This window comes from Nuphar pumila, chromosome 14 (assembly GCF_984573655.1).
Source record: "Nuphar pumila chromosome 14, dmNupPumi1.hap1.1, whole genome shotgun sequence".
NCBI lineage: Eukaryota > Viridiplantae > Streptophyta > Magnoliopsida > Nymphaeales > Nymphaeaceae > Nuphar > Nuphar pumila.
This window is the reverse complement of record NC_143262.1, coordinates 24,966,312-24,988,854: the sequence shown is the minus strand read 5'-3', so window position 1 is coordinate 24,988,854 and position 22,543 is coordinate 24,966,312. Positions and strand designations below refer to the sequence as shown.

The 22,543-nt window shown below is 36.9% G+C and overlaps 1 protein-coding gene across 2 annotated transcripts in view; it reads right to left on the bottom strand.

Moving 5' to 3' along the window:
• Nucleotides 1-22,543, bottom strand: part of LOC149816650 (uncharacterized) — a 116,166-nt gene that overhangs the window by 33,866 nt on the left and 59,757 nt on the right. For both annotated transcript variants that reach the window (XM_089986685.1, XM_089986686.1), the window contains exons 6-8: nt 10,033-10,127; nt 9,813-9,866; nt 8,697-8,840 (exon numbers count right to left, since the gene is read on the bottom strand). In XM_089986685.1, coding sequence (XP_089842811.1) covers nt 8,697-8,840; nt 9,813-9,866; nt 10,033-10,127 — 293 coding nt within the window. The remainder of the gene's footprint in view (nt 1-8,696; nt 8,841-9,812; nt 9,867-10,032; nt 10,128-22,543) is intronic.

The following is a 22,543-nucleotide window of genomic DNA, read 5'->3' as shown; positions in this document are numbered from 1 at the left end:
CCGAGCAAAGCCCCATACTTAAGCCAGCGGCCCCTACCCCACCAAAGATGAAAAAGGTAACATTTACATCGTGACATTATGGTTTCCAGAGAACAGTGAATGCTTCCAAAGGCAACCCTCTAGAGTTGAAAAAGGGAACCTTTTGAACAGTGACCATCTCCTTATGTGTATATCTTTATTTTACTCTTCTTCTTTCCACACTTCACCATCCTTTCCATCTTCCACTATGTACATGGTTTCACGACGGTGGCCTGGATGCCACACTACATTACAAGAAGCATATCTCTTGCCTTAAGCACTTTAGCATGCACTTCCTAGGCACTTCTTTGACATGCACATCTTTTAACAAAATTTACAATTTGCAGTGATGTGGAAGACTCACTTAAGGGATCATCACTTAATTCTTCTTTGTGCGCTAAAGGTATTGCACACTCAATATCCTGTATATGGATTTCTTTGCTAGGCAAGCCTCTTGAATGTTGTGATAGAACTCCAAGTCACCGTCAAGAGCTCACGGTCATCCTCAAGCATTGAAACAAATACTTTATACGCTAAGCCCCGCAAACTGGACAGAACCCAATGTATATTCTTTAAGGTCTCCTTGAGCATGTTTAGGCTATCCATGGTCATCCAAATATGTCTCTTCATCTAGCCTTTTCTCAATGCTGGCATAGAGTGTTTAAATCAACTCAATTATGGCATTCGGTTGATTGTGGGTCCTTCAGAAATTATGTTTCTAGCAGTATCCACTGTGATTCTATGTTTATTTTGTAGAAGGCCTTGCAAAAGTCATTGCACTTTATGGATGTCATGTGACCCTGAAGATGAAATTTCCAACGGTGTACTGAAATTGTTTGCACTTCTCCTATTCAAAACCTGGATTTTTGTACAACTTTTGAAGAATTTTAGATTTGATACTTTATAAGTATGTCAACAGCCTCTGTATGGAATTAGCTATACACAAAACCTGTTTTAAACACAGCTGTTTCAGATCAGTCTGCAAAGTTTAACTTCAGATGGGACTTCCAAAAAGTATTTTGGTCTGGTTCTTGATTAGGTTTGCATTTACACACTGCGCACGATCCGGTGTATAGCTATATATATAGATATAGATATTCATATATATGTAATTGTATATATTGATGTAATAGGCAATACTCATCAGGGGTATTTTGGTCTTTTTGTCTATGTAATAGGGTCTGTCCAATATGGACAGATTTGTATTTTTTTCTTTTATTTTTATTTTTCTTATTTTTGTCTTTGTGTTATTGTGTAAGGGCTGTATGGTCTTTTGACCATAGAGACGTTAGGAGCTCTCAACATCTCTATTGGGAGCTCCCCAAGGCCTCCTCCTTGTATATATATGTAATGAAACATGCAGAAATACAAAACGAGGCAAGTCCAATTAAGGGACAATACAAGGGCACAAAGGGACTACACAAGCATTAAGTGCATTCAAGACATCAAAGAACTAAAGAGAGGAACACAAAAATAAAAAATATTCATCTTATTAAGCATGAATGCTTAAGAAAAACATTAGGAAATGAAAGGGGATAAAAGCTCCGATTTATACACATACAAGAGAGGAAGTGTAATGCCCCAAAATCTCAAACTTGTAAACCTTTAGGAAAAAATTGAAACTTTGCAATCAATCCTTTTTCAAAATTTAAAATGGTAGTTCAGCGGAAAACAGTGTTTGAAAGAACAAGACAATGGACCTTGGGCGCATTACAGGCGAACTTTTCTTTACACAATAGATTTGTATCTGCATACAATCATTGAAACCACATAGATTCAAAACAAGGTTTTTGATAATTAAAGTTTACACAAAATGAGGTATTACAAAAGAAACCCTTATACAAAACTACAAAACGTGCTCAGGAGCGAAACAACAGAGAGAGTGAGTTTTTGATATCATCACGTCATCTCGTCATCGCGTCATCGCATGCCGCGTCAACCTAATCATCACTTGTATCCCATAAAACGGGGCAGACTTATGAAAGCCTAGCAAATAGCAAATGCATAAATATCAAAAGTCATAACAAAACTACCATATGTGTTATTCCTATCGCGACGTGCAGTTTAAGAATAAGTAAAATAAGCATGATAATCTTGTTTCGATAATTACTGACCTGTTGGTACGCACAGGATAAACGTAGAAACAACTGACATTGTCTGGGGGTTTGTTATTCTATGTATTTTAATACCCCAGATAACTAGCTGAGTCTGCTCCCAAGAGGACGGCCTATTTACCGAAAGAGAATTCTCCAGAGGCATAAATGACAAGGGAGCATCCGAACTTCTGCAGAAGCCAATGGGATCTACCATCTAGGATAATATTTGGTAGCTCAGTCCCCTAACTCCGATGACCGGGGACACTGAGTCATTGCTACTCGAGGATTGTAGTTGTTAACAACTTATCCATAGAAGTTTTTTGTACCATTTCATCCTCTCTCTTGACAGAACCAAAGAGACGAATGGGTATGTCAGGTCTTATTTTAACTGACGACTCATTCTACATGCTCTCTTTTAAACAAAATTGAGCATCTTGCCTGTGAAGGCGAATATTTCATTAATGTGATTTCCTTTATTCAGGAGCTATGTTGCACTTTGAGGTCATAATAAACTTCTAGTTCATTCATCGTTGTAGTAACATGTCGTGCATGTCTAACAGTAACAATCCGATGGGGACGATACGGGTTTTCTCAAAAGGAAAACCCCAACCATAACGATATCCCATGCCTTAGGTCGGGATCAGTTTGGAAAGGGAGGTATAGAAAACTTTCTAATACTAGATGATTTTTCCAGTAAGAACGAACGTGACATCATTGGTCCAAGTATGCAAGGGAGTCTTGCCATAAACTTGGGGTAAGTTATATATGAAATTGCTAGGCGTTGCGAATATGCAATCGTAAAATATTTGTTTTACTTTTCCAGATATCGAGGAAATGCGAGCTTGAAATCTCACTTGGGGATTCTTTCAATAAACATTGAATCACGGTGAAGATACACAAATCTACATCTTTAAATATATATATACAACAACAACAACTACGCCTTCATCCCAAAACAATTGGGGTCGGCGATATGAACCAAAAAAGAAAATCATTCTGGGTCTTCCACATGAATCCTTCTCCTCCAATCATTTCTATCCAATGCCATGTCCTCGGTGAGGTTCAAATCATTCATATCCTTTCCTATCACCTCCATCCATGTCTTCCTAGGCCTACCCCGACCTCTTTTAACTAATATATTTTCCCATTTCTCCATCCTTCTAACTGGAGCATCATTAGGCCTTCGCCGAATATGTCCAAACCACCGTAAACGATTCTCTCTCATCTTATTTTCAATGGGTGCAACGCCTACCTTCTTTCGTATCTCCTCGTTCTGAATCTTATCTTTTATTGTATTTCCACACATCCATCTCAGCATACGCATCTCAGCTACACTCATTTTTTGAATATGATGTCTCTTGGCAGCCCAACATTCTGTACCATATAGTAAAGCGGGCCTAATAGTCGTCCTATAAAACTTTCCCTTCAACCGCAATGGCATTCTACGATCGCACAACACTCCAGTTGCACTTTTCCATTTCATCCACCCAACCTTTATCCTATGATTTACATCTCCATCAATTTCTCCATACTTTAAATATATATATGCGAGCGTAATTTTAAAAGCAGGCAAGAGTGTGCAAAACTATGTTCCTTGTTAAAAACATAAGCCTATGCACATTTCAGTGTGACGACAAGGTAAATAACATAAAGCAAAGCCCGATGTGTGAAACCACGCATCGATCTAATTAAATTGCGTGAAGCAGTAGCCTGTGCACATTACAGCACGACGGCAAAGTAAATGACATAAAGCAGGGCTCGATGTGTGAAACTACACATCGAGCTAAGTAAATTGCAAAAAACTAGAATCTATGCGCATTTCAGCGTGACGGCAAAGTAAATGACATAAAGTAGGGCCCGATGTGTGAAACCACACATCGAGCTAAATAAATTGTAGAAAGTTGGAGCATGTGCACATTTTAGTACGACGACAAGGTAAATGACGCAATTTTAAAAGTGGACAAGAATATGCAAAACTGCGTGCTTTAGTTAAAAGTATATATATATAGCGTAAATATAATACATATATTTCAGAAGTGTTCCGACATTGTTCTCGCATGCAACTTTCCCCTACGTCAAAGATGGTTTGAATCTCTGATGATTCCGAGTATAGGTTCTTAAAGGCTCATGCCTCGGAAAGCGTGTTTCATCCGTTGTGCCAATGTAGAGCGCTAAAAAAAAAGGATTTTATCGTGTTGCATAAATAATGATGTTAAAACCTTATTTTAGCAGACGAGGCGCTGATTGCGTCGCAGGGGTCGAACCCAAACCCAATTTGAGTCGACCAGACCGCGTCGAGCTCGGTATAAGAAATCAAGTTTGTTGCGCTAGCAAGCTGAGCTGGCGGAACGAGGCATAAGAAGTTGGTTTGGCAAGGAACCGAGTTGACTAGGTTTGACCAAGCTAGACTCTGTACCAAAAGGATGGATAAAGCTGAGTTCGGCCCTTGCCGAACTCAACTTGGTTGAGCCAAGTAAGAGGCAGCCCTAAGTTGCCTCTTGACCAATCCAGGCTCTGCTTGGTCGATAGGAGCAGTTAGTGCACGTTACCTTGTGTTAGAGCGTTGCAGGTTCAAAACCCAATGGTGTAGAGTATAACTGGTAGGGGTCTGCCTAACCCAGCTTGCCTTTCAAAAAAAAGGAGGCAGGCGCAGGTGGTGCCTGCTCTCTATTCAGTCAGAGGGTAGGAGGGAGAGGCATCAGGCCCTCCCTCCAGCTACCCCTTCTTAGAAAGATGGCAATAGCCTCCGGTTGCTGCCTATCTTGCCAGAAAAAGGAGAGGGTGCTTGGCACCCTCTCTCCTGGCGAGCCAGAGCCACCAATGTTGGTGGCTCTGGGTTTGCCGGCGAGATATAGAGAAAGGGAAGAGGGAGGGCGGCACCCGAGAGGTGCTGCAGCTCCTCATGGTGGAGCAAGAGAGACAGAGAGAGAGAGCAGAGAGATTGAGAGAGAACTTACAGGGGAGGGAGCTTCTGGCGAGAGGGAGGCAAATTCGGGGAGAGAGATCCGTAGAGGGAGAGAGTGAGCGCGTAGAGGGAAGAGGGCGTCAGCGTGGAGATTCCGGCGAGGGAGAGAGAGAGACGGGAGGGAGTCGGGGGGGCAGGGTCAGGTTTTCTTTTAAAAGAAACCCCCTTAGAGGTGTTTAAACTTTAAATAGACTAACGGGGGGGGGGGGGGGAATGTCGACTGGTTAGTCGACATCCAACCTAGATCCAAACCCAATTTTTTTTTAACCCATGTAAAAATTAACACAGGAAGACCTCAATAGAGCTTTTGGACTGTTATAGTGATTGGATTGTTCCAATAGCTCTATTGACTAGTCAACTTTATGTTAACTAGTCAAAAAAGAACCCAACAACTATATTTGGTATTTGACCAGATAGTCCCTATAAAAACACAAAGGACAAACAAAAGAATAAAGTAAAAGTACTAATGTGCCCCTTAATGTTCACAACCTATTACAATGATTAAAATAACCAAAAATACCCTTAATAGGTATTTTATAACAAAATTGCACCGATCCCAAAGCACTCCATAATGAACTCTAAGAACATAATACATTTGAACAAAAAACATGAGAGCTAAAAGAATATAAAAAATGTGAATGAATAACTCTATTCATAATGGACATTAAGAATATGGAAGGAAAATTATATTAGTGAGTGGATAACTCTAGTCATAATGGACACTAAAAATACAAAAAAAATTACATTTGAACCTCACTACAAATACACTCAACACACAAACTTAATACTACCCATCACTCTCTCAACCCTTACACATTCATACACACCCTTATTTATAGAGCAAAAAGAGAGAAAAGTTGAGAGAAGAAGAGTGAAAATGAGAGGGGAAGTCCTCTCTCATTAAGGAATGAGAGAGAGCTCCCAACGACTATAATTATAGCCCAAGGTTGTGAGACTACAAAGCAGAAGCGGGAAACGATACGAGAAGCGGACGCGAGAAGCAATGCATTTTAAAATGTATAGTAAGCGTGAAGCGAGGAATAAAAAAAGCAATATAAGAATTGAATGAAAATCAAAACAGAATGCAAATAAAAACTAAAATAAAAGTAATTATTCTTAAATTTCATGATGTTTTAGTGTAAGAATTAATTTTTTAACAAAATCTAAAAATGATGACTGCCAATTTAGAGAAAGCACATGGAAGTGAGTGACAAGCGTGCGAGAAAACACATGAAAAACATTAAAAGTAGAGTAAGAGAATATATAAGAAGAATAGATGAAGCATGTAGAAAGCATAACATAAGCGTGGGAGAGTCGAGATTCTCATCAAGTTTCAAAAGCGAGGAGTATCGCGATTCCGAAGTGAGTTTTTGGGAAATGGGCTTCCCGATTATCTAAGAAGCTTCTAGTAACTCTGGTCTAGCCGTTAGGAGCAAGTCTAGTTTTGACTTGACTCTCAACATATATATTATATATATTTACAATATATAATATATATTATTACATATATTATATATAATATATTATTATAATATATAAAATATATATTATTATATATATTAAACAATATATATGTATACATATATTATATATATACATATATAACAAAATATTACATTAATCTTAACACCCCCCTCAAACTTTCAGTGACTCCCTGTAAGTTTGCAAATACAAGCTAAGAACTCATTACATTTGGATTCAACAAGTTTGAAAATACAAAAAGAATCAATGGAAATTATCAAAGTCTCCATGTTTATGTCGCATCAGAGAATTTTGCAAATACAAGTCTCTGAATGTGCTCTTTTCATGATATGATGCATCAAATATATTCTTTTCTCAATCCATCGCATTTTTAAGAACCTGCAGAGAGAACAAAACAAAGGTTCCAACTACACAAAGGAAAATATCCTAACCCAATAGTTATAAAGTTTTTAAAACAAATATATTTTTTAACAAGAGAAACATTAGTTAATCATTAAGAAAGATAAGAGGAGCATACCTTAAGGATAACTTTTTATGAAATCAAATCATAAACCCAAAATCAATATTTTTTTCAAGAAAAACATAAATATTGATCATAAGAGAATTTAATCACTAAAGGACATATAAATCATAAAGAAGAGATAAACAATTATGCATAAATAATATCCCAATGATTTTTAGAAAAGCATTTCAAATGAAATAACAAATCATCACTGACAACATGCATATAAAATATAACAATTGAAAAGAGCCCCCAAGAAAAGAGAAAATAATTAAATTCATGCATACAACAAATATGAACAAGATAATTAATATGAAACACATATATATTCAATATGCAATTAAAGCATATTTAATACACATAATAATGAAAGAGAGCAATCTCACAAATCACAACCCACTAAGATTCATTCACACAACCAAGAATGGGCTTAAGCACAAAGGACCAAACATCAATATTAAAATTACATATTTGGAAATTACATACGAGGGGTCATATGAAAGGATGCTCCGGAGTCTAAGATCCAAGAATATGTACTGGGTGATGACCATGCTAACACAAACATTTACATGGTATGTTTAAATGTTCCCAAGTTAACAAGGTCTGGTCAAACTCAATTGGTTGACTGACTAGAGCCTCAAGTCATTACATGAACCATAGATTTCATCCTTAGGCCTACCTATTGCTTGCAAACAATCAAGATGAACTATGTTTGCTTCAATTTATTTAACCCTGTAGAGCCCCAAATATTACTCTTTCAGACCATTAATATTTCAAGTTCATACCTACGTTCCCATACAAGTCCTAAGCCAAGACATCAGGTGCTTAGACATAAAGCATGACCAACATTCATTGCATTCACAAATCTAAAAATAAAGACTTAAAGCCCTTCTACATATCTATGCTAGAGGATAGTTGTCAATTCCGCATAAACGGTTCAAGCAAGTATGACTCAAAAGTTTTTCTTTGAGAGAGTGAGTTTTAGAGAAAGTTCAAGAGTCTTGAATTATTCAAATAGAATGAAAGTCATTACAGATCAAAGGTTGGGCATGCCTATTTTGGATGATGATATTTAAATATAGATTGTGAGATGCTTTGGATCCACATATCTCCATGACCATGTATAATACTCAGGTTCCTAGACCCATGTTCGATGAACTACACACATGCTCCCTAAGCGTGAAAAGATGCTTAACATCTCGTCAAAGAAAGAAAGAAAATTTGTACAAACATTTTACATGATATGTTTAAGTGTTCCTAAGTTAACAAGGTCTGGTCAAAGTCAACTGGTTGACCGACTAGATCCTCAAATCATTACATGAACCATAGATTTCATCCTTAGGCCTACCTATTGCTTGCAAACAATCAAGATGAACTATGTTTGCTTCAATTTATTTAACCCTGTAGAGCCCCAAATATTACTCTTTCAGACCATTAATATTTGAAGTTCATACCTACGTTCCCATACAAGTCCTAAGCCAAGACATCAGGAGTTTAGACATAAAGCATGACCAACATTCATTGCATTCACAAATCTAAAAATAAAGACTTAAAGCCCTTTAGATGTTTTGGTATATGAAACTAAGAAAGTGTAAGTATGTTGCTCTAATGCTTCAGTGGTGAAAGAGATGACCTTTCTTGTTACAGAATCTTCCAACTTGTTAAGAAGATTGATGATCTTTTCAGCTTCTTCATTAGCATTGAGGGATGGGTCTCTTAATGCAGCAGCTTCAAATCCACTAAGAGCCCTCTCATAATTTTCCAGATATCTATTCGCCTGTCAAAAATGAAAGTTAGAACTTAGCTTTGAAACCCTGAGAAAAGAGAAAAATAGAAGGAAAATATAAATTACAAGATTGCAATAAGTAACAGATTAAATGCTTAACTTTCAAACAAAACAAAAAGTTGCTTTAATTCTGTTGACATCATAATGAATCACGCATCCAATCATGGACACCATGTCGCAAGGACAACTTCTCAGTGATGTAAAAACCAATTTATTCTAGAACATCACATATAGAATTATGTCTAATTCTTTACTCATCCAGTTGTCTAATTCTTTACTAATTTTCAGTGACCTTTAAACCCTTTACTGCATCTTGCATTGTTTTCTGTTATGAAAACATAAAGCACCAACTATATATTGTCTTTTCCTCCACTCTTTTTAATTCTTTTCTATGCTGGAGGATAGTTGTACATATATACATATATTGATATATATATATTCATGTACAACTTAACAGTTCACACATTCAATCTTCTCTATGTAGCTTATTTATATATGACATATTTTATGCATTCAAGCTCACTTTCAAAGAGTTGTTATAAGAGTTAATTAATCTTGAACAATGTCGTCCTGAGTTTGGAAGATCCAAATCTGTTCTGGATTTAAGTGGATGCAACTTGCACCCATACAACCTGAGTTGTTATCATCATGACATTAACCAAAGAATAACCAGATGAAACCACTTCTAATCGAAGGTTGGAGACCAATTATTTGATTGTTAGTCGTAATCACATCCAAATAGAATTGGAAGGTGAAACTGCCTACATGAAATAGTCACAATCAGTGTAAACATCCATCATGAGAGTAATCATAATTACAAGAGATTACATATGCAAATAAAACTACACTTCAAGCTGTGAAAAAATTAAAGAATCTATGATAAGCATGATAAGATACATTATCTTGTACTTTCAGTCAGTATCATACAGAAACTTCAACAGAAACAAAAGCAGGTTGACTTACTATTGCAGAGTTGAAATACAGATCGGGGTTGGTGTTCATCTGTTCATCTTTTTCCTTGAAAAGAATTCATTGAAAACTTGTGAGTGCTCTGTAATGAATAAATTTTAAATTTCATCAAAAAATTCAGATTTTTTTCTCATTCAAACAAGAGACATTCATACAAGCATAGGAATTACCCAACATTCAAAACAATCAGTTCCAGAATATTTTGCTAACTTACTGCATTTTGATAAGCTTTAATGGACTGCAAGAGCTTACTCTGTTCCCATGCCCCAGACACAAAAAATCTTGTAAGATATGCATTGCCTAGGATGTCTGGTACAAATCAAAAATGGGAAAGTGAAAAGAAAATGGTCAGAGAATGTAACCCTCAAATAGATGGAAGCTTGAATATTATAATCAGACATCAGAAGCACAATAAAAGTCTCTCCACATTGTACACTAGAGATGCATGTGAATACATTAGAGAGGAATATGCAAGGGTGATCATGGAATTATGCTGGAAAATACTGCAATGCCCAGAGACGAGAAAAGCTTTCCAGCATGAGATAAAAAAAACCAAGCATATCTCATGCAGGGGCAACAAAAGAAAGTAGAGGAAAAGATAGATATTAAAAAGCAACCTGAAGTGCTCTCATATTGATAACGAGCAACAAAAACAAGGTTGTTCACTATCTTGTTTTGACAATTTCAAAAAATGTTTCTCATAAATCTGTAGTAACTCACCACAATGTTCAAGTTTCTCGGTCACTATAGGAAGCAGTTGAATTAAATGGAATTCTTCATAAATCCACATATGAATTGGCAACTCCAAATTAAATGTCATACCCAAAACCCACATTGAGCCATCAGCAGGTCCTAAAACTTCCTAAAGGCCATATTTTTAAGCAAATTACAGGTACATTTTACACAGAACACAACATGCCTTCTCTCTCTGGTTAGAGCCCTACCAACCTCCGTCACTGGCAATCTTTTATGCATGATAAATATTTCATTTGTCTAGACCAGAGTTACCAGTCGAGGAAGCGGGAGCGGGAAACGATACGGGAAGCGGGAGTGGGAAGCGAGACACTTTCAAAAATTTAGGAAGCGTGGGACCACTTAGAAGAAAATTCCGAACCGTCTCGGAAGCGACCTAGGAAGAGAACTGGAAGCAACCTAGGAAGCGAACCGGAAGCGAGGGGGAAGCGAAAAAAATGGAAAAAATGGGGAAGCGAGGGGGAAGCGCGCTTCTCATAAAAGGGAAGCGTGCTTCCCAAAAAAGGGGGACGCTTCCCCTCACGCTTCGGAAGCAAGACGTTTCGTGCTTCCGAAGCACGCTTCCCCTTTTACCTAGGCGCTTCCGGTAACTCTAGTCTGGACAGTTCAGCCAACCTCGTATATCAACTGCAATCTAGGTTGGGGATTAAAATTCATGTTCACAATAATCTTAGAGGTGTTAAAATCTGTATATAGATGATCACACCAGTGTGAAGATTAACAAATTATCTACATGTGGCCAGATCAAACATGTTTAGCCAGACATACATTTTGAAAGATACTAGATAGTGATCCTGGAAATAAGGATATTATGCATGTAACAGCACAGGCACATGGTTGTTTGCACTTGTAGCTGGTCATACAAGTGCGGACCTACAGATTTATATATATATAGCAGTCAGCCTGTATACTGATCTGGATATATATATATATATATATATATATATATATATATATATATATATATGTCAACCAGTGTGTATATATATATACTTATATATGCATATATAATGTTGCAATTAATACTTGAAAAAAATTGTTTGATGTATGGTTCTTTATTCAATGAAGTGGTTATGCATGTTATGTTTGACTTTCCGTTTTAGTCGAGTCATGCATAAATTCGGTCAGTGAATTACCATGCTGCAAAATTGGATTTTTATTGAAATTGTGAAGTCTGATTTGGTTTTGTTCATTCATCTAAAATTGAGATGAATAAATGTTTAAACTGGTTGATTCTAAAGGTTGAGTTTTTGGCTAATGTGATGGATTTGAAAAGATTGCATTCATTCATTTGCCATAAATATGCATTGATGATTGTGCATTATGAATATAAGTTTGTCTGTTTGTAGTTTATGTATACTGAAATTTTGCAATGACATGAATTATTTGTGAGATTGATTAAAGGTTGTATGTGAACCACTAATAAGCCTATGTAGGCCAGAATCATGTGTTGTTCATGTGTTACTGAAAATGTTTATGCATTGCAAAAAGATTTTTATAAATGATTGGTTTTTCCAAAATTAATTACAATGTTGAATTGATAGGGCAAGAGCCCGAATTAGTTATTGCATGCTGATTTGCATAATTGTTCGTGTGTAAAGAACTTTTAATTGATTAAAATGGTAAAAGAGACCAAACAGTATAATAATGTTCTTCCTTAATGTCCCTTTAATAGTGTGAGAATCTTAGATGACGGTTGTGAAAGACCATGAAGATACTAAAAGAACGTGTGTAATTGTTGTTTTCAAGAACCTGATATGAGGTTTACATTCCCAGCCACGGTTTTAGGAAGCTTTCAGCCACTTTGCCTGGGAGTAGTGTTGTTGACTCGGCTATACTTATTAATATACCAAGAAAGTGGCGCCAATGGTTGTAGATTTTCATTGATGACCCGACATTAGGTGAGGATTCTTAATATTCCGATGGATAGTAAGGACTTCTGATATCTGTTGGAGAACACGTGTAGAACCCAGTAATTAAAGTACAAATTGTGTGTTAAGCTATAACTGGAAACTACCTTGAACCTCAGAAACTATATCGGTTTTTTAGTATCCGCGAGTTGTAAGGAAAAGTGAAAATTAAATTTGTGTGCATTTAATAGGGACATGAATGCAAAAGTAACTCTGATAAATAACTTAAGAAGTTATTCATGCATATGCATTGATTCATGCATCCCTTACTGTTCAGCATTAGTTTCATGCATTCTTGAATATTTGATTTAGCATGATATTATAAAATGCTTGAATGGTAAGTTAGCTCTAATAAATTATTGCTTGTGATTTTCTCTTAAATTGTGTTTGATTTAATTTATGATATTTCTTTACCGTTGGATTTTTAGAGGAATTTGTACGAGGACTTGGTTCTTACCTGTTTTCTAAAAATGTTTTCAGACACGGAGGCTCAATGATAAGAGGACTGGCTGGCTGGAGGACTCGAGGCTTTATGACTTGGTGGCTTGAGTTCAGACGTGTGCAGGATTGGATGGAGTCAATTTTTGAATTTTGAACTTCTTGACTTGTTGATTAAATAAATGAAATTCAATTCATTGTTTTTAATTGACTCTATATTTGGAATGGTTATAGAATGGGTATATTAAATTTGTGATGTGCCCCAGGTCCTTGGGAGGTTTTCCGCAAGTGTTTAAAAAAAAATCTGTATTTTTTCGAGGGTCAATTTGAGGTTGTTACACTCTACTATATGATTGAGCTTTCTCTCAGCAAGACCATTTTGCTGAGGTGTTTGGGGACAAAATACTCTTTGATTAATTCTATTTTCTTTAAGGTATTCAATAAAGTCATTTGAAGAGTACTTGCGTCCACCATCACACTGGAAATTGAGGATAGGCAACGAAAAGTGATTACGAACCAAAGCATGAATGTTTTTAAAATTTTTAGAAACTTTGTGTTTGTGTTTCATAAAGTATATCCAGGTATACCGAGAGTAATTGTCAATAAAGATAACATAATAATAGCTCCTACAAGAAATATTGGGAGTTGGCCCCCATATATCAAAATGAACAATTTCAAATAATTTAGAAGCTCTTTTATTACAAGAAATAAAAGTAAGTGCATGACTCTGAGAGACTTGACAACTAGAACATATTTTATTGGACTCATGATTCATACTGGACAAAGAAATTAAACCATTAGAAACAAGTTTCTCAATAAAAGCCTTATTACAATGTGCTAGGTGACTATGCAAGACTTTTGGCTGATTTGACTCTAACTAATTGACAAAACAAGAAGAAAAAGAGCTTTTGAATTTTTCTGCAGGCTTATTCGGAATTCGTAGCAGTGGATTCTCCTTGAAGAGATACATATTCTCTCATCTTTCTCATTCAGTGAACGTCCTCTTTATGTGAAGATCCTTCACATAAATCTTCACATAAACAGGAGTAAAAACGATGCAAGAATTGGTATCATCAACAAGTTTAGAGACAGACACAAGATTCTTTTTTATATTAGGAACCAGAAACACATTTGGCAAATGGAGATTGGAATTGGACATAGGAATGAGAACTTCTCTTGTGTATGTGATGGGATGACGAGTGCCATCTCCAATAATAACTCTATCTCTACCAAAAAAAAGGATTCAAAATTTTAAATTTACCTTCATTCCTGGTTATATGGTTCGCTACGCCCGAGTCCACGTACCACACCCCCTAGTCATTTTGCTTTAAATTCAGCCCTGCAATAGCAGCCAAGAGAAGCAGATTGTCTACTGGTAACTGTAACTGCTCTAGATGTACTTAGTGTATTCTTTGCTTGAAAATTTGCTTCCCTGAGATATCTCGGGTCATCCTTATACCAACAGTTGGCTTTAACATGACCCGGTTTCTTGCAAACATAACAAGTGGGAATTCTCCTGTCTGAATAAGAAATAGGAGTATTATTAAGTGGAAGCAATCCATGACCTCCATGATTTCCTCCTTCTCCTCTCATACATCATTTTCCTCTCCCAAACTGAGTATTTAATATGAGCACATGATGATGTTGAGATTAAGAGGTTTTAAGTTTAAGTTTTCTTAGATTAGAGGTTATTTGATATTTTAATTTAATGAGGGACTTATATGTAATTTCTCCTTTTGGCCTCTCTCTATTTAACATAGAGATTAGCCCTAATAACAGTTAACGTGTTCTCTTATTTTTGCAGCCGTCTCTCTCTCTCTCTCTCTCTCTCTCTCTCTCTCTCTCTCTCTCTCTCTCTCTCTCTCTCTCTCTCTAGGTGTCTGCGCATCTCATCTACCTTCTACATGGTATCAAAGCCAGGTTGATCTCGGGAGCGTGATCAATAGTGATTGATCTACACCAATGAAAAAAAATATATTGAAATCATGTTTGTTGTTTTTTTTCTGTGTAAGATCTGATAACAGATCTGGGATTTGACCAAGGTCATGACCTAGATCTGTCATCAGATCTAAGGGAGCAGATGTGGATTCGTGTCTTTGGTCTGGTTGCCGTAACCCTTGAGCTCCTCAGTTTTGGATTTTTTCTGCCGTGATTTCCTGCGGTTTGAGAGCAGCGGCAATCTCATTTCCTGTGTTGTTGCTTGTGATCGAGATATGACTGATTTGTTTAACCGTGCCCTGAAGAACTGATATTCTTGTTAGTTGTCGAGCTTTATATGTCTGGGAGCAGCAGCTGTCGTGATTCCTTTTCTGCGTCTGCATATTATCGTTGGTCGTGATTCCCTGGATTTTAGTTGGTTGTTTTATTTCAGAATATGGATTTCAGCAGTCGTGATTCCCTGTTGTGTCGTGGGTTTTTTTTAACATGCGTGTTGTGAAAGAAGCATGTTAGTATCAGGTGTCTTTCTGTCGTGGAAACAGCAGGCGTGATTCCCTGCTGTGTTGGAAAATATCCCTGTTTGTGGGCTGTTGTTCTTTACTGTCGTGGGATTCTGTGTTGGGTACAACTGCTGGTTGTTATATTGACTGATGCGTGATGGTAACACACGCTATTCCCTGTATCGCTTGAAGCCTGTCCAAATTCTATCTCTGGTGTGGAAAACTGTGTAGTCGTGGACTTGCCTGACGCGTGATTATAAAAACTTGTTGTTCAAGTGAGTGAATCTGAATTTTTTTTGCAGCTGAAATAGAATTAAATCTTCAGTATGGCTGAAACTTCGAAATGTGATTACAAAATTGAACATAATGGGGAGTATAAGGCTTTTGTCAATCCCTTCTCGTACAACTCTTCTGTAAGGTTGAATGAAACTAACTATGCCAGGTGGTCCAGAATTTTTATGATGTCGATATCTGGACATCGTAGAAAACATATTTTGTTGGAAGACGAACCCACTGAAAAAATGGGAAAATATGTTACTTGGGATGAAGATAATCACATAGTTATGTCATGGATCATGAATAGTGTCGAACCCCATATTGCAGATGGTTTAATTTACTATAATACAGCCAAACAGATGTCGGACAATCTTCGAGATACGTACTCACAAGAGACTAATGTGAGTCGTATCCTGCAAGTCGAACAGGAGATATATAATTTACAGCAGGGAGATCAGACCTTGGCCCAGTACTATGCCTCTGTCAAAGACTCAATGCTCATAGGCCTCTTTGTTGCTCGAAGCAAAAGGATCATCAAGAACAGACAATGGTTGTTCGGTTTCTTACAGGTCTACCTTCAGAATTCTCTGTTGCAAAAGTCCAAATGTTGACTGGATCAGATGTACCTACTCTTGCTGATGCATACAATCGTCTGAGTAGACTTGCGATCTCTCTTCCACAATCTCAGCCTGTGACTCAGTCATCTGCTCTAGTTGTCTTATTTGGTTATGGGCGTGGAAATATTCAGAATATTAAAGGACGAGGTTGTGGCCGAAGTATGGGAGGCAGAGGAAAGCTTCAATGTACATTCTCTAGAAAATCTGGACATTTAGAAGATCGTTGCTGGGATAAGCATGGTTGGCCAACCACTTCTTCATCAAAGCCATATGCTCCTAAAGCAAATGTTATTACACTAGAAGCAACAAATATACATGATAATATCTCTGCAAGTGACAGTATCACCCTCAGTCGAGCAGAATATGATGAGTTGATAGCTCTTTGCCCCTTGAGTTTCGCCCCTCCTGTAGCCGGTGTTGCCTACTCAACAGGGAATCATCTTCATCTGAATGACAGTAAGTGGATTATTGACTCTGGTGCATCCAAACACTTGTGTGGAAATTCGCTTGTTTTTTCAGATCTAAAGGATATTACTGTTCATCGAGGAGTCTCATTAGCCGATGGGAGTTTCTCACCGGTTGTTGGTCAGGGAAACATTTCTATATCCTCCTCCTTACAGTTAAAAAATGTTCTTCATGTTAAAATGTAAAACTGTACATATATGTATATATAATAATATTATATTATTATATATATATAAATACATTTTTCATTTCTTTCATTTCTGTAATTTTTTTCCTTTATTTTTATTTTTTGTCTTTATGTCATCTAGTTCAGTTTGAACTAGAATGACTGTTGCTAGTCAAGTCCTGTCCAGACTTGACTAGCAATAGAGCTGTTGGACTGTGCCCAACAGCTCTATTGAGTCCTCTTTCAGCTGTGTATATAAAGGGGTGCAGCCCCTCTTGTATTTTACTCCAATGCTTCTTAAGCAATTGGTTTTTCATATCAATAAAGAATACATTTTTATTTTTATTTTGTTTCCAGTTATACCCTTTTTAAGGGTTATGCTTTAGTGTCATTCTTGACACTTGCTCTTGTTAATCTAAGCTCGTGTTTCGAAGATCCCCATTTCATTTCATGGTATCAAAGCCGCAGAAGTACTAAATCTTGAGGGAAAGCTGCCTCGGTTTCCGTGCCCGTTTGCAAAAGTGTTCGCCACTTGAAGAGAAGTGTTTTATCACTTTATTGGAGAGGATTTCACATCTTGTTGTATTGTTTTTTTTTCTTTCTTTTTCATTTTCCTTCTTGTTTCTCTTCTATCCCTATTCTTTCTCTCCTTGTAATCGATGGATGACAATGATAAAGTCACCATCATGCCTATGAAACTAAGTGATACGAACTATGTAACATGGGCTTCAATCATGAAGCACCATATATGGGGAAAAGGCTTATGGGGGATTGTGGATGGTTCCGATTCGGAACCTAAGCTATCTCTTACTAAAAAGGAGGGAGATAAAAAGGTCCCTCTATCGGAAGAAGAGAAAATCAAGGCTATTGCCTCATACGAGAAGAAATGGAAAGAATGGAGAATATCTCATGCGAAGATAATGTCATGGCTTATCAATAGCGTTGACATTAAAAAATGCTCAAGTCTTGCCAAATTTGATCATGCTGATAAGGCATGGAAATACCTTAAGAATATGTATTCCCTTAAAGATATTGCACACGTGTGCAACCTCCAAGAAAAAGTTCGAATGATGACACAAGGAGACAAAACTATTCGTGAATATTACAATGGGTTGTCCGAACTTTGGGAAGAACTTTCCCTTTTAGAACCAAAGTGGCATTGTGCCGAAGACATCGAGCTTCGTCAGAAACAACTCGATGCTGAACATTTTTACCAGTTTATCACTGGATTAAGGCCGGAATTTGAAACCACTAAATCGGCCCTACTTCACCGGGGAAAAATTCCTTCTATTGTTGAAACTATTGAAGAGTTAACAATGGAAGAAAATCGTCTCCGGAAAGGTTCTTTAAAAATTGAAGATGATTCCGTTTTAGCCGTGTCTAGACCAGGGAATCATGTTCGATCATATAGGCCTCCTCACTTTAACCGACAAAATGGTGACTATGATAAGAAGAAAGTTATTTGTCATCACTGTCATGAACCGGGACACTACAGGCCACAATGTCCCAAACTTAAGGAGTTGAGAGAAAAAAGAGCTGCAATTGCTGGATCGGAGCCTAAAGATCAGGATGCACCAGTTTCCCTGGCCCAACTAATGGAGATTCTTCAGCCTCTCATCAAAGGTGCCTCTTCCTCATCTGAAGCTTCAATCGGCGCAGCAGCCTCATCTTTTTCTGATCTAGGTAAAATTTCTTGGCTTCTTGACTCTGGTGCATATTTTCATATGACCCCAAATAATCAAAGTCTATCCAAATGTGTTAAAAATAAAACAAGTGTGTCAAAGGTCTTTACTGCTGATGGGACTTCTCTTGAAATAGAAGGAATAGGAAATTTTGAAAAAATTTATAAAACAAAAAAAAAAATTATTCCAGAAATTAGACATGTTCCCAAATTAAATTTAAATCTTTTATCTGTATCTCAAATTTCTGATTATGGGTGTAATATTTCTTTTTCTTCTCATGGTTGTTGGGTATAGGATCGCCAGTCAGGCAAGCTGATTGGGGAAGGCCATAGAGAAGGAGGACTCTATTACATGGATTTTTTGGAAATGCCGAAGAAAGCTTTTTGTTATAATATTCAAAAAATAGAGTTGGAACTGTGGCATAAGAGACTTGGTCACCCACATATAGCCAAAATCCAACATTTTCCAAATCTAGGGAAATTTTGTAACTCTGAATCATTTGATTGTAAAGATTGTATTCTCGGCAAAATGAAAAGATTACCATTTCAGAACAGAACCTTTTTCTCTTCAAGACCACTTGAATTAATACACTCGGATGTTTGGGGTCCTGCACCAGTACTTTCTAAAGGAGGATTTGTTTACTATGTTATTTTTGTCGATGATTTCTCCCGACATACGTGGATGTACTTTCTCAAACATAAGTTTGAAGTATTTTCATACTTTCAAACTTTTCATAATATGGTTAAAAACAAGTTTCAAAATGATATTACTATTTTTCGCACAGATTCAGGGGGAGAGTTTTTATCCACAGATTTTCAAAATTATCTTAAATTGCATGGCATCACACATCAAAGATCTTGTCCTTATACACCTCAACAAAATGGACTGGCAGAACGAAAACATCGCCATATTATAGAAACCACTAGGACTTTATTAATAGCAAATCAAGTCCTGAAAGACTTTTGGGCAGAAGCTGCCTTAACTGTCACCTATCTCATTAATAGGATGTCATCTTCTTCGTTACAAAATATCACTCCCATTGAAAAACTTATGAACATTTCTCCAGACTACTCTAGACTAAGAATATTTGGGTGCAAATGTTTCATATTTACTGACAAAAATGATAAACTTTCCCCTCGTGCGATTCCCTGTGCCTTTTTAGGATATGCTGAAAACCAGAAAGGTTATAGATGTTTTGACTTCAAAAATAATAAACTATATGTGTCTAGAAATGTTTCCTTTCTTGAAAAGGAGAGCTTCTTTGATTTTAGAAAATTAAAAGACGTCACTGAGTACTCCTTTTTGCTAGATCTAACATCAACATCTGATGAATATGACCTTGACTGTAACTTTGATGATGATCAAAGAATTATTGATCTTAATGTTGAAAATGAAGAAGTTCATAGAGATACTAGTATTCAATATTCCAGGCGACAAGAGTCTAATCCTCCATGTGCACTTGAGAAATATTCTAACATTCCAACTAGACAATCAACCCGAATCTCGAGGCCTCCAGGAAAGTTTGTATCATACGAGTCTTTCTCACCCACATATAGGGCAGTTATTGCATTAATTCACTCATATGAAGAACCATCCACATATTTTCAAGCAAAAAATGATATCAAATGGATAGAAGCCATGAAAGCTGAATTAGATGCACTTGAAAAGGCTTCTACATGGAATATTCAAGATCTTCCTCCAGGGAAGAAAACTATAGGATGTCGATGGGTTTATAAAATTAAAACCAAGAGTGATGGTACTCTTGAAAGATATAAAGCTCGTTTAGTAGCCAAAGGTTATGCCCAAGAATGTGGGATTGATTATGAAGAAACCTTTGCTCTGGTGGCTCGTATGACTACTATCCGAACCTTAATTGCCTTAGCTTCTATCAAAAAATGGTTTATTTTTCAAATGGATGTCAAAAATGCTTTTTTAAATGGAAAGCTAGTTGAAGAAGTATATATGGAACCCCCTCCTGGTCTAAGTATTCCTAAGGGTAAAGTCCTTCGCTTAGAAAAAGCTCTTTATGGACTTAAACAAGCACCAAAAGCTTGGTATGATAGGTTTAGTCGTGTTATGATTGATATTGGTTTTCAATTCTGTTTAACTGACACTGCTTTGTTTATTAAGAATTCTGATGCAGGGATCATTGTGCTTCTTCTCTATGTGGATGATATGATCATCACCGGAAGCGATAAACAGGGAGTTGAAACAATCAAAACACTTCTTAAATCTCATTTTGAAATGACTGATTTGGGTTTGTTGAGATATTTTTTAGGCATTGAAGTTGCTTATTCTCCTAGAGGATATTTATTATCTCAGACTAAATTTGCTTTTGATATTGTTTTCAGGTCTGGTATTACTGATGATAAGAAAGTCGACACTCCAGAAGTTGTTAATGTTAAAATGAAGATTGATGATGGAGAACTTCTTGCAGACCCTACTCCTTACAGACAGCTTGTCGGGGCACTTTCCTATCTATCCATTACCAGACCAGATATAGCACATGTTGTTCATACAGCAAGTCAATTTCAACATGCTCCTACTTCTGTTCATATGGGAGCAGTCATGCGTATTATCAGATACATCAAGTTCTCTCTTTCACGAGGACTTATCTTCCTCCTCTTCTCTTGATTTAATTGCATATACTGATGCTGATTGGGGAGGTGATCCCAATAACATACACTCAACCACTGGCTTTTGTGTCTTTTTAGGGGAATCATTAATCTCGTGGAGGTGTAAAAAGCAGCAGAAGGTATCTCTCTCATCCACCGAAGCTGAATACAGAGCCATGGCAACCACGACCATGGAAGTAGTTTGGCTCTGACGACTGCTTGCTGACATGGGAGTTGAAGCAACAAAGGCTTCACAAATGTGTTGTGACAACAAAAGTGCGATCTATATTGCCAGTAACAGAACATTCCACGAACGCACCAAACACATCGAAATGGATTGTCACTACGTCAGAGAGGAATATCTACACGGGATAATTGATCTGCCATATGTCACTTCAGAATATCAGTTAGCAGACTTCTTTACAAAGCCTCTTGCTGCTCCCCGATTTCACTTTCTCTTAGACAAACTTTCGCTCATTGTACCGTAAGTTTGAGGGGGAGTGTTAAAATGTAAAACTGTACATATATGTATATATAATAATATTATATTATTATATATATATAAATACATTTTTCATTTCTTTCATTTCTGTAATTTTTTTCCTTTATTTTTATTTTTTGTCTTTATGTCATCTAATTCAGTTTGAACTAGAATGACTGTTGCTAGTCAAGTCCTGTCCAGACTTGACTAGCAATAGAGCTGTTGGACTGTGCCCAACAGCTCTATTGAGTCCTCTTTCAGCTGTGTATATAAAGGGGTGCAGCCCCTCTTGTATTTTACTCCAATGCTTCTTAAGCAATTGGTTTTTCATATCAATAAAGAATACATTTTTATTTTTATTTTGTTTCCAGTTATACCCTTTTTAAGGGTTATGCTTTAGTGTCATTCTTGACACTTGCTCTTGTTAATCTAAGCTCGTGTTTCGAAGATCCCCATTTCATTTCACTTCATGCTCCCAATTTTCCTCAAAGTTTACTCTTTGTTAGCTGCCTTACAAAAGAATTAAACTGTAGAGTGATATTTGATCCGATGGGTTGTCATTTTCAGGATTTACTGACGGGGAAGAAGATTGGTGGAGGATATGAAGAAAATGGAGTCTACTACCTACATCATCCAGTGGGAACTGTTCATGTTGTAGTGGAACACTCATCCAGTCATGTTCAATGGCATCGGCGTCTTGGTCATCGTTCATTGTCAAAGCTTCGGTCTGTTTTTCCTCAAATTCCTTCCACTACATCATTTCAGTGTGAAGCATGTCAGTTGGGCAAGCATCATCGAAGTTCGTTCCCTTCAAGTCAGAGTCAGTCTAGTCATAAAGTCTTTTAACTTCTTCATGCAGATGTATCGAGTCAGTCTAGTCATAA